General features: G+C 43.6%; 2 protein-coding genes across 2 annotated transcripts; both read left to right on the top strand.

Moving 5' to 3' along the window:
* Positions 1-1,560: 1,560 nt before the first annotated feature.
* On the top strand, positions 1,561-10,632 carry LOC120285438. The gene is made up of 2 exons (XM_039298172.2): positions 1,561-1,645; positions 9,436-10,632. The coding sequence occupies exon 2, from the start codon at positions 9,457-9,459 to the stop codon at positions 10,333-10,335; it is 879 nt and encodes a 292-aa protein (XP_039154106.1). The 5' UTR covers positions 1,561-1,645; positions 9,436-9,456; the 3' UTR covers positions 10,336-10,632.
* Positions 6,583-8,654, top strand: LOC123327399. The gene is made up of 2 exons (XM_044923811.1): positions 6,583-8,465; positions 8,618-8,654. Exons 1-2 carry the CDS (start codon positions 6,583-6,585, stop codon positions 8,652-8,654), a joined length of 1,920 nt encoding a protein of 639 aa, XP_044779746.1.
* Positions 10,633-12,066: the final 1,434 nt, after the last annotated feature.

The raw sequence follows: 12,066 nt of genomic DNA, 5'->3' as shown, positions 1-12,066 counted from the left end.
GTATCTATTAGCATATGTTTTAAATTTCATGTTGCTAGTTAATTACCGCCGATTAATATTACATATTTTATGATTTTGATCGTCGATTATTAAAACAACATTAGAACATGTTGCTAGTTAATTACCGCTAATTAATATTAAATATTTTTTGATTTTGATCATCGATTGTTAAAACAACATAAGAACTTATTTTAAAAATATATCGAATTATTTAGATACAAACCTCTTATTCTATGGTCCTTGAATTACGACATCCTTAGTTCTGATTTTACATCCGCGCAGCTCCTGAAACTACATCGCAGGTCATCTAGCTTATTGGCTCCCAGAGGGTACATGAAATTAAAAGAAAACCATTACAAGTTTAGTGTTATTTGTAAACACAATGGGCATAAGTTTTAATTAGCATTAACGATGACGTGGCCAAGAATGGAACTGACTTAATATCAAATGGACCACGTCATCAATATATGAATACCGTCTCTGGGACGTAGATTTCCTACGAATTGGAATTTTATATTACATTTGATATTGTCAATACTTTTATGAAGTAAATTTTGTGTTCACATTAGCGTCTTTAGTCATGTATATCTATTAGCAAATTTTTTAAATTTCATTTTGCTAGTTAATTACCGCTAATTAATATAAAATATTTCTTGATTTTGATTGTCTATAATCAAAACAACATAAGAACTTATTTTAAAAATATAACGAATTATTTAGATATAAACCTCTTATTCTTTGGTCCTTGATTTATGACATCCTTTTCGCTGATTGTATATTCGGATAGCTCCTAATATTACATCGTAGGTCATCTAGCGTATTGGCTTCCAGAGGGATCTTATAATTGAAACTAAACCATTATAACTTTCACAGTAGCATATTTTGTTTCCATTTGCTTAGTTTAATGTAAATTAGTAATATTTAAAAAATATTCTAAAAATATTCGGTATATATATGTTAAAAATACTAAGTTGACAAACACTAGAAATATATACCATAAACAAAAACTATATTTGCACTGTGCCGTGTAGCTTACTTGCCATTAATGAGAATCGAGGCGAAGGGCGCAAAATTTTTATTTGCAAAATTTTCCATTTGCTTAGTTTAATTTAAATTAGTAATATTTAAAAAATATTCTAAAAATATTCGGTATATATTTGTTAAAAATACTAAGTTGACAAACACTAGAAATATATACCATAAACAAAAACTATATTTGCACTGTGCCGTGTAGCTTACGTGCCACTAATGAGAATCGAGGATGTTCACGCCAGAAGGGCGCAAACAGTTGAGCGGCAGTGTAAGCGGCCAATGCTTGTACTCGAAGCTCCTCCACGGCTCGCAAGCACCGCTGCTCGCGCTCTCCTTCTCTTCTCTCGCTCTCCTCCCTTCCCGCAAGGTATTCACCACTCCGCGGTCCCGCGTTATTTCTACTGTTAGTGTTAAGGTAGTTGTAATTGAGCAGTGCGTGAATAAAGAACGACAGGTTGAAGTCAACCCCGCGCGTTTTTAATTTCGGGAAAAATTTCAGCAGCCGCCGCAGCAACCACAACCAAAGGAATCTTTCCGCCCACTCCATTTCATGGTCCTTCGAGCCGGATGAGCTCTGATCCTGCCAGCGCTCCTTGCGGAAAATTCAAGATAAGTACGGCTTTAAATCCTATTCCGTCCGTGGTCGCCATTTTCGTTTTTTCCAACGGCGTTTATTCTTTCCGTCCATCCGTATCAAGTGAAAAGTGAAAATATATAAGTACATGCGCCCAGCCACCGTGATTACTTTTTTTTAAGTGCATAAACAAGCACTTTGCCAATACCGGCCCCCTAATTCGTCTCACGGTGCTCCGCTGATATCCAAGCGCATGTACATATATATATATATACACTGTCCAAAATTCACTGCTATCGTCCGCTGCTAAACTGCTGTTTTTTTTTTGTGCCTCAATAAAATATACAAATTTAATTAAATTCAATAAAATATACAATACAATACAATATACAAATTTAATTAAATTCAATTAAATATACACATACATATAATCACCAAAAGTTTCACATACACACAAATATACATAGCCATATACATACATTACGACATATCCATTGTCATCCAACGATATTCACATACACACAGTCGCGACTTACACAGACTTGCCAAGTGCAAGTTCTTTCGTCTCCTCTTTGTTCGTTATTGCCCTGACAAAAAAACCAGCGCATAGCGACGAGAGAATACCCTATTGTCGAGACATACAACTAAATAAATAAGTCCGACGATAAAATTTAAAAATAAATTTTAAAATATTTTATTTATTTATTTTTATTATTTAATAAATAATTTAATAAAAAAAAAGGGAGAGAAACGATTGTTTTAATTATTATTATTATTGATTATTATTTAATAATTATTTAACCCAAATAATAATTTTTTTTTTTTTACAAGCTATTTCTGGCTCCCATTTCTGGTTCCTAAATTACAATAATAAAATTGTGGTCCTAAATCCGGTAGCTATTTTTATAAATTTAAACTTGAATTTTCTAGCTATTTTCCATATATTAGCTATTGTTTTTCGGGATTTTCAGTCGGTAGCGATTTTTTATAAATCCTTGGCTATTATCCAGACTCCAGCTGGTAGCTATTTTTTTAGCTATTTTTCCAGAAATTGCAATTTATAGTCTTTTTATAAATTTGAGCTACTGTTTTTTCTAGACTCCAATATAGCTATATCTTCTCGTGGACTTCACTCTAGCTGTTGTTTTTTGTGAATCCTCCTAGCTATTTTTTCACACTGAATTTTAGCTATATGAAATCCGGTAGCCATTTTTTATAAATTCAAGTTTATAGCTATTTTCTATATTAGCTATTCTTTTTCGGAATTTCCAGTCGGTAGCGATTTTTTATAAATCCTTGGCTATTATCCAGACTCCAGCTGGTAGCTATTTTTTTAGCTATTTTTCCAGAAATTGCAATTTATAGTCTTTTTATAAATTTGAGCTACTGTTTTTTCTAGACTCCAATATAGCTATATCTTCTCGTGGACTTCACTCTAGCTGTTGTTTTTTGTGAATCCTCCTAGCTATTTTTTCACACTGAATTTTAGCTATATGAAATCCGGTAGCCATTTTTTATAAATTCAAGTTTATAGCTATTTTCTATATTAGCTATTCTTTTTCGGAATTTCCAGTCGGTAGCGATTTTTTATAAATCCTTGGCTATTATCCAGACTCCAGCTGGTAGCTATTTTTTAGCTATTTTTCCAGAAATTGCAATTTATAGTCTTTTTATAAATTTGAGCTACTGTTTTTTTCTAGACTCCAATATAGCTATATCTTCTCGTGGACTTCACTCTAGCTGTTGCCTTTTGTGAATCCTCCTAGCTATTTTTTCACACTGAATTTTAGCTATATGAAATCCGGTAGCCATTTTTTATAAATTCAAGTTTATAGCTATTTTCTATATTAGCTATTCTTTTTCGGAATTTCCAGTCGGTAGCGACTTTGTAAATCCTTGGCTATTATCCAGACTCCAGCTGGTAGCTATTTTTTATAAATTCAAGTTTATAGCTATTTTCTATATTAGCTATTCTTTTTCGGAATTTCCAGTCGGTAGCGGTTTTTATAAATCCTTGGCTATTATCCAGACTCCAGCTGGTAGCTATTTTTTTTAGCTATTTTTTCAGAAATTGCAATAAACTGAATTTTAGCTATATTGTGCTTCAATCTCCAGATCCCAATTGCAACTTTCTCAATTTAAGTTTTTTTTCCAGTTGATTTAAGATCTATTGGGGCCTTATTTCGCAAAAATTGGGATTTTTTTTTTTTTTCTTCGTGCTCCAATCTCCTTCTTGACTTCCTTCTCCGAGGGCATAGCTGAGCATGCCCCTAGAGGGAGACAAGAAAAAGACACCCGCACCTGGAAAAGAACAAAAGTTCAACCCGCAATCTCCGATATCCACTCGCGGTAGGCCAGCACCCAAGTCCGTTAGTCCCAGGGTCAAAACCGCGACTTTCACTCCGAAACCAAAGGTTTTGCCATCGACCAGTTCGAAGACAACTCCTAGGTTGGTCATTTCCCGACCAGTGACGCGAGCGTCTAGTGAGTCTTCTCTATCGAGAAAATCCGAGAGTCCCTCCGCTGTCGGGACTGATTTCCTCCGCGTCACACGCTCTACCACAAAGAGAATGGCATCCTCTGAACAGCCGACGCCCGCAAACGCAGCGTTGCATAAATTCATCGCCGTCAGCGATCGCGTAAGCCTTTTCGAAGCGAAGATCAACACTCCAGATCAAGCCTCTCCGTCCCTACACACGTTACAAGTCCGTCTGCAACAGGTGCGAGCCTTATGGGACAAAGTGGAAAGAGAGTACGAAACATGCTCTGACCTAATGGCCCAAGAAGGATCCCTAGACACAGTGCCTATTCTCCAGGCCAAATATGACTACTGCTACTCAGTATACGAGTCATGTGCAGCACAAATTGGCGAAACAATCGACAGAGCAACGCCTCAAGTCGCGCAAGCACCCTCTCAGCCGCTAATTTCGTCCGGCTGCCGCTTACCTCCATGCGACACGGAAGTCTTCGATGGCGACTACCTCCGATGGCCCACTTTCCGGGACCTATTCACGGCAATTTACGTAAACAACCCCAGGCTGACTCCGGTCGAGAAGCTATTCCACCTCCTTACCAAAACAAGTGGCGAAGCAAAAGCCATCGTGGCGAAATCTCCTCTCACGAATGATGGTTTTGCTTCGGCTTGGGAGGCGCTTCGAGATCGGTTCCAAAATAAGCGACTTTTAGTCAACAGCCAGCTCAAGCTTCTTTTTAACTTGAGCTCAATTTCGCAAGAATCTGGTCATGCTCTAAAAGAGCTACAATCCACGATTCAGGGGTGTTTAACAGCACTAGAGCATTCCCAGGTATCCACAGAAAACTGGGATTGTATCTTGGTTTTCCTTTGCGCGAGCAAACTGCCCAAGCAGACCCTGTCCTTATGGGAACAGTCGCTAACTGCCAAATCCGAGATCCCAGCTTGGGAAGAAATGAATGCCTTCCTGAGCGAAAGGTATCGGACATTGGAAGCCATCGAAGATATGAAACCGACTCAGGCGGTTCCAAAAAGGCTTCAATCCTTCGAGACAAAGGTCAGCACCAAACAGAAAGGGTGTGACATATGTTCTAAGGAGAACCATCCGGTACGATTGTGCCCGCGCTTTCTTCAAATGTCTGTTGACTCGCGCTCCGGATATATAAAAAAGAAGCAGCTATGTCTGAATTGTTTTGCCAGAGGTCATCAGCTACGTGACTGCACAAGCATGCACAGCTGCTTTACATGTAAGGGCAGGCACCATACGCTGCTGCATCGCAGCCCCCCAAATTCCGAAAATGCGAGTTCCTCAACCTCGCCCCCTACACAGCAACTTCCGAGACCCTCTAGCAGAAATGCATCGGCAAGCACCTCAGCGGTGCAAAATTTCTTCGCGTCCGGCACTTCAGCCGTCCTACTGAGCACAGCGATGATAGACGTGTGCCATTTGGGGACGAACTACCGAGCCCGAGCCTTAATCGACTCGGGATCCGAGGCGACGTTCATTTCAGAACGCCTGTTCAACCTTATCAAGTTGCCATTCCGCAACACCCGGACCCAAGTCTCCGGGTTAAATCATTCGGTCTCCGCGAAATCCTCGAAGCTGTGTCACTTCGGGATTCGCCCTCCGACTAAGCCAGGTCTACAGTTAGACACTGAAGCGTACGTCCTTCCGGAGCTCTCAGGCAAACTGCCCTCCTATCCGATCCCTCGGAATTCTTTGAAGGACCTGCCCGCACTCCGCTGGGCAGATCCTACCTTTTTTGAGAGCTCTCAAATTGATGTACTGATCGGGGCTGACATTCTACCATCCATAATGATGGATGGCACCCGACAAAATATTTGCGGCTCGCTCCTGGGCCAAGAAACTATTTTCGGGTGGGTGCTAACGGGGCCGATTTCCAAGGGTGAGCCGAAACGGGTCGCATCCTTCACGACCCAGGTGCACCAAACAGGCGACCCTGATTCGCTCGACACGCTTCTCAGCAAGTTCTGGGAGGTGGAGGATCTACCAGTAAAGATGGTAAAAGAGTCGGACTCCTATTGTGAAAGGAACTTCCTCCAAACGACAACAAAAGACGCAAGCGGGAGGTACGTGGTGACGCTCCCGTTCCGGGATCCCGAGAATACCGGATCCGATTTAGGATATTCAAGGTCCATTGCGCTAGCTCAGTTTCTTAGAAACGAAAATCGTTTAAAAAGAGACTTTCCATTAAAAGAGCAATATGACAGCGTGATCCAGGAGTACCTGGATCTGGGTCATATGAAAGAAGTTCCGCCGACTCACAATTCTCCCTCGTATCATCTTCCTCATCACGCGGTAGTTAAGCCCGAAAGCACCACTACAAAGCTTCGCGTTGTATTCAACGCTTCAAGTCCGTCGGCAAATGGGACCAGCTTAAATGATATTCTTCATGCTGGTCCAGTCCTACAATCCGATCTAACGATCCAGGTCCTGAAATGGCGTTATTTTCAATACGTCTTCAGTGCAGACATTACGAAAATGTATCGTCAGATCTGGGTCGATCCAAAACACACCCCGTTTCAAAGAATTCTGTTCCGAAACAAGGAAGGAGATATCCGAGACTTCGAATTAAAAACAGTTACCTTCGGGGTCAACTGCGCCCCCTTCCTCGCCATTCGAGTCTTGCAACAGCTGGCAGAGGATATCCAAGTGCCATTTCCAAATGCCAGCCGCATCATCCAGCAGCACATGTACGTCGACGACGTTCTGGCAGGGGCGAATTCCGTAAACGAAGCCCAAAGTTCAATTCGAGAGTTGCAAGCAGCCCTAAGTGCCTCCGGGTTTCCGCTACGAAAGTGGACCTCAAACAACAAAAGCGTCCTTAAAGACGTCCCGGCCGAACACCTCCTTCATAGCGAGTTCCTCGACATCGATGCCGAAAGCACGGCCAAGACGCTCGGTATTCGGTGGAGGGCAAAGTCCGACGAATTCTATTTCGTTCCTCCAGACATAGTTGTGGAGGCCTCCTATACAAAGCGAGAAGTTTTGTCCCAAATCGCTAGGTTGTTCGATCCTGCCGGGTGGCTCGCGCCGTTCATAATCCGGTCAAAAATATTCATGCAGGAGATTTGGTTGCAAAACTTAGGCTGGGACGATAAGCTTCCCACTGAAATGAGTCAGCGGTGGCAATCGTTTTTAGAGGAGTATTCCGACCTCAACCAGATCCGGGTTCCGAGATGGATCTGGTACCAGCCTGAGGTAATCATAGAGCACCACGGTTTCTGTGACGCGTCCCAGAGAGCCTATGGAGCGGCGATATACATCCGCGTCGAGGTGGGGCAAAAGATCCTGACTCGCCTGCTTACAGCCAAAACACGAGTGGCCCCGGTAAAAACCGTCTCCCTTCCTCGGCTAGAGCTCTGTGGTGCCGTGCTGTTAACCGAAATGGTGACAGCAATCCTCCCGCACATGCCCTCCGCCAGTTCAAATATCCGCTGCTGGACAGATTCCACAATCGTCTTAGCCTGGCTACGAAAGCCTGCGTGCAACTGGACCACATTTGTGGCCAACAGAGTTGCCAAGATCACGCAGGCGACGCCAGTCGACTGTTGGGCACACGTTCGCTCAGAACAAAACTCCGCCGATCTAGCCAGTCGAGGCGTATCCTTACATGAATTGGCAGATAACCATCTCTGGTGGCACGGACCAGAGTGGCTGCAAGGGCCACGAGAGCTATGGCCAGCACAAAGTGACACTCTTCCAGTGACCGAGCTAGAGCAGCGCGCGGTCAAAGTGCATTTTGTCAAGGCCCCGTCCATCGACTTTCTCGAGCGTTTCTCCAAGTTGGACAAGGCCCTGCGAGTTCTGGTCTATGTTCAACGCTTCCTTAAACGCTGCCGCAAAGGTTCGTTCTTGCCCAACTCACGCCCTACAAGTGAAGAGATCCGAGGGGCAGAACGAACTCTGACCTCCATTGCGCAGCGCAGAGCATATGGCCAAGAGCTTCAGCATCTGACCGAGAAAAGGCCTCTTCCAGTGTCAAGTCCGTTGGTGAATTTGTTCCCGTTCATTGACCAACACGGCCTGTTAAGGGCGTGCGGCCGTCTCACTGCCTCCAAAACCCTGCAATATGATGAACGTCATCCGATTATTCTCCCCTATAACTGTAGACTGTCGCGCCTTGTCGTCCAATTTACTCACCAGATTACTCTTCATGGCGGTAGTCAATTGATCGTACGCCTGATCCGATCGAAGTATTGGATTCCTAAAATCAAGAATCTGGTGAAGGCTGTGGTCAATCCTTGTAAGATTTGCACGATTTACAAGAAGAGACTCCAAACACAGCTGATGGGCGATTTCCCGACAGATAGAGTCTCCTTCTCTAGGGCGTTCACCTACACGGGTATCGACTATGCCGGCCCGTTCGAAATAAAAAACTATACAGGGAGAGCGTGTCTCATAACGAAGGGATATGTTTGTGTGTTTGTGTGCTTTTCCACGAAGGCTATCCATTTGGAACCCACTTCCGATCTAACAACCGAGAAATTTCTAGCGGCCTTCGCTCGTTTCGTAGCGAGGCGCGGTTGTCCTCAACGGGTCCATTCGGATAATGGTAAGACCTTTGTGGGGGCGGCAACTTTGATTTCCAGGGACTTTCTCCAAGCCATCAAAGAGTCCGTGACTGATGCATATAGCCATCAGGGACTCGTATGGCGATTCATCCCACCCGGGGCTCCACATATGGGGGGTTTGTGGGAAGCAGGGGTGAAAAGTTTCAAAACCCTGTTCCTTAAATCGACGTCAGCCCGCAAATATACATTTGAGGAGCTGGCGACACTTCTCGCTAAGATTGAGGCTTGCCTCAACTCTAGACCCCTCTCCCCTATGTCCGAAGATCCCTCAGATTTGCTGGCCCTCACACCAGGCCATTTCCTTATTGGAGGGCCGTTGCTTTCCACGGCGGAACCCGAGATAAAGGGCGAAGCCAAGTCGATAATAAATCGATGGCAACACCTCAAGGCACAACATCAGCAGTTTAGTGCACGGTGGAAAGAGGAGTATCTTAAGGAACTCCATAAACGAAGCAAATGGCAATTTCCGACCAGGAATCTCCAAGCCGACGATATGGTAGTTGTCAAGGAGGACAATCTACCACCGCACGAATGGCGGCTCGGCAGAATCGTTTCTGCCTTTCCAGGAGCCGACGACCGCATTCGAGTCGTCGAGATCCGTACGTCTCGCGGCACCATAAAACGCCCTGTCCACAAGGTTATTCTGCTACCGATGGAGGACAAAGAGTCCTCCGTTCCTAGGGATTAGGGCACTTCCCCCATTCCGGGGCCAAAAGAGTAGTCGGCTCATACTAAGCTTCTTCATTTCTTTTATTGGCAGACTTACTCACTTCCTCCAATAATGGCTCCGCGACCTCGTGCCACCCAGTCGTTGGAAAGCAGACGTACTCGAGGTATCAAATCCTACCGCTGCCGAGTCTGCTCTGGAATCCATGCACTTCGGAAGTGCAAGAGGTTCCACAAACTGAGCGCTGAAAAGCGCCTTCGGGCAGTACTTATTAATAAGTACTGCTCGAACTGCCTCGCCCATCAGCACTCAGGAGGAGACTGTCGCAGCCAAGAGGGATGCAAGAAGTGTGGAGGAGACCACCACACCCTACTCCACATGCACGAGGTCCTCCCCGCTCCGAACCCGGCAGCGCTACCAGCTCCGACGCGCAGAGAGCGCCATCCCGCTGCACCTCGTCCGGTCCGGATTTCCCGCACTCCGCCACCAGCCCCAGTCGCCAACAATCGCCCGCGTCAGCAGCAACAGAAGGCTGTCCCCATACTGCCTACAGCCATCGTCGTGCTGGACACGGGCTCGAAGACCTTCGAGACCGGGGCCATGATCGACCCATGCATGCCGGTGAGCAGCATCGACCGGTCGTTAGCGGCTGCGTTCCGGCTGCCCATCACTCGGCTGGGAAGCAACGAGATCTGCTCGGTGACACTCCGGTCCCGAACCAGCACCTTCCGACTCAACGTCGTCCTGAAGATCGAACCCAGCCTAAGGATCCGGACACCCATCCGAGCTCTGAGCGACGCCGCCAGGGCCAAGTTTGACGGTGTTCGTCTCGCGGACGAGCGCTTCCACCGGCCGGCCTCCATCTCCCTCGTGTTGGGATCAGATGTATATGCCAATTTGATCCAACCGGGGTTCCTAAAAATTGAGGATGGGTTGCCCGTCGCGCAGAACACGGTGTTCGGATGGACCGTTTCTGGAACGTGCGCGAAATGAAGAGGACGATCCTGATGTCTAGCCGGCCAGGGATACCTTTGCCTACGCAAGGGGGGGGAGAATGTTCACGCCAGAAGGGCGCAAACAGTTGAGCGGCAGTGTAAGCGGCCAATGCTTGTACTCGAAGCTCCTCCACGGCTCGCAAGCACCGCTGCTCGCGCTCTCCTTCTCTTCTCTCGCTCTCCTCCCTTCCCGCAAGGTATTCACCACTCCGCGGTCCCGCGTTATTTCTACTGTTAGTGTTAAGGTAGTTGTAATTGAGCAGTGCGTGAATAAAGAACGACAGGTTGAAGTCAACCCCGCGCGTTTTTAATTTCGGGAAAAATTTCAGCAGCCGCCGCAGCAACCACAACCAAAGGAATCTTTCCGCCCACTCCATTTCAGAGGAGGAGGGCGCAACAAAAAATATTCGATAAATATATGTTAAAAATATTAAGTTGACAAACACTAGATATATACCATAAACAAAAACTATATTTGCACTGTGCCGTGTAGCTTACGTGCCACTAATGAGAATCGAGGAGGAGGGCGCAAAATTTGTACTTGCTAAATTTTCCATTTGCTTAGTTTAATATCTAATTTAATTACTTATTCTCTCATTGTGTGTGTGTGCCGTCTTCAGTTTGCAGCCTTTGGGATAATCTTTTGTCTCCCTGAAGTGTGTGTCTGTATGTGTGTGTGTGGAGCCTGCTGTTTGCATATGTGTGAGTGTAGCTTGTCATTTATTTATTTTATGACACATCGATTCCGCGAGTTCGATATTGTCAATAAAATAAGTAAATTTTGTGTACACCTCAGCATCGTTAGTCATGTGTTATTAGCATTAGCATTTGTTTTAAATTTCATGTTGCTAGTTAATTACCGCGGATTAATATTACATATTTTATGATTTTGATCGTCGATTATTAAAAAAAACATTAGAACTTATTTTAAAAATATAACGAATTATTTAGATACGAACCTCTTATTCTTTGGTCCTTGATTTACGACATCCTTTGTTCTTTGAATTGGAATTTTATATTAAATACGATATTGTCAATATTTTTATGAAGTAAATTTTGTGTACACCTTAGCATATTTAGTCATATATATCTATTAGCAATTGTTTTGAATTTCATGTTGCTAGTTAATTACCACTAATTAATATGAAATATTTTTTGATTTTGATTGTCGATTATCAAAACAACATAAGAACTTATTTTAAAAATATAACGAATTATTTAGTTACAAACCTCTTATTCTTTGGTCCTTGATTTACGACATCCTTTGTTCTAATCTTACATCCGCGCAGCTCCTAAAACTACATCGCAGGTCATCTAGCTTATTGGCTCCCAGAGGGTACATGAAATTAAAACAAAACCATTACAAGTTTATTGTTATTTGTAAACACAATGGGCATAAGTTTTAATTAGCATTAACAATGACGTGGCCAAGAATGGAACTGACTTAATATCAAATGGACCATGTCATCAATATATGAATACCATCTCTGGTATTTCCTTCGAATTGGAATTTTGTGTAAAATTCGATATTGTTCATATTTTTATGAAGTAAATTTTGTGTACACCTTAGCATATTAAGTCATGTATATCTATTAGCAATTGTTATAAATTTTATGTTGTAGTTAATAACCGCTAATTAATATTAAATATTTTTTGATTTTGATTGTCTATAATCAAAACAACATAAGAATTTATTTCAAAAATATAACGAATTATTTAGATACGAACC

The sequence above is a fragment of the Drosophila simulans genome, unplaced genomic scaffold, assembly GCF_016746395.2.
Source record: "Drosophila simulans strain w501 unplaced genomic scaffold, Prin_Dsim_3.1 Segkk13_quiver_pilon, whole genome shotgun sequence".
NCBI lineage: Eukaryota > Metazoa > Arthropoda > Insecta > Diptera > Drosophilidae > Drosophila > Drosophila simulans.
The sequence above is the reverse complement of the archived record's forward strand: the minus strand, read 5'-3'. Positions and strand labels throughout refer to the sequence as shown.

Bases quoted from the DNA above. Each gene is read 5' to 3' on its own strand.
- LOC123327399 (XM_044923811.1), top strand. From the start codon at position 6,583: ATGTATCGTCAGATCTGGGTCGATCCAAAACACACCCCGTTTCAAAGA. The intron at 8,466-8,617 runs GTTCGAAATAAA...CTCGTTTCGTAG, and splicing joins GGTATCGACTATGCCGGCCC to CGAGGCGCGGTTGTCCTCAA.
- LOC120285438 (XM_039298172.2), top strand. From the start codon at position 9,457: ATGGCTCCGCGACCTCGTGCCACCCAGTCGTTGGAAAGCAGACGTACT.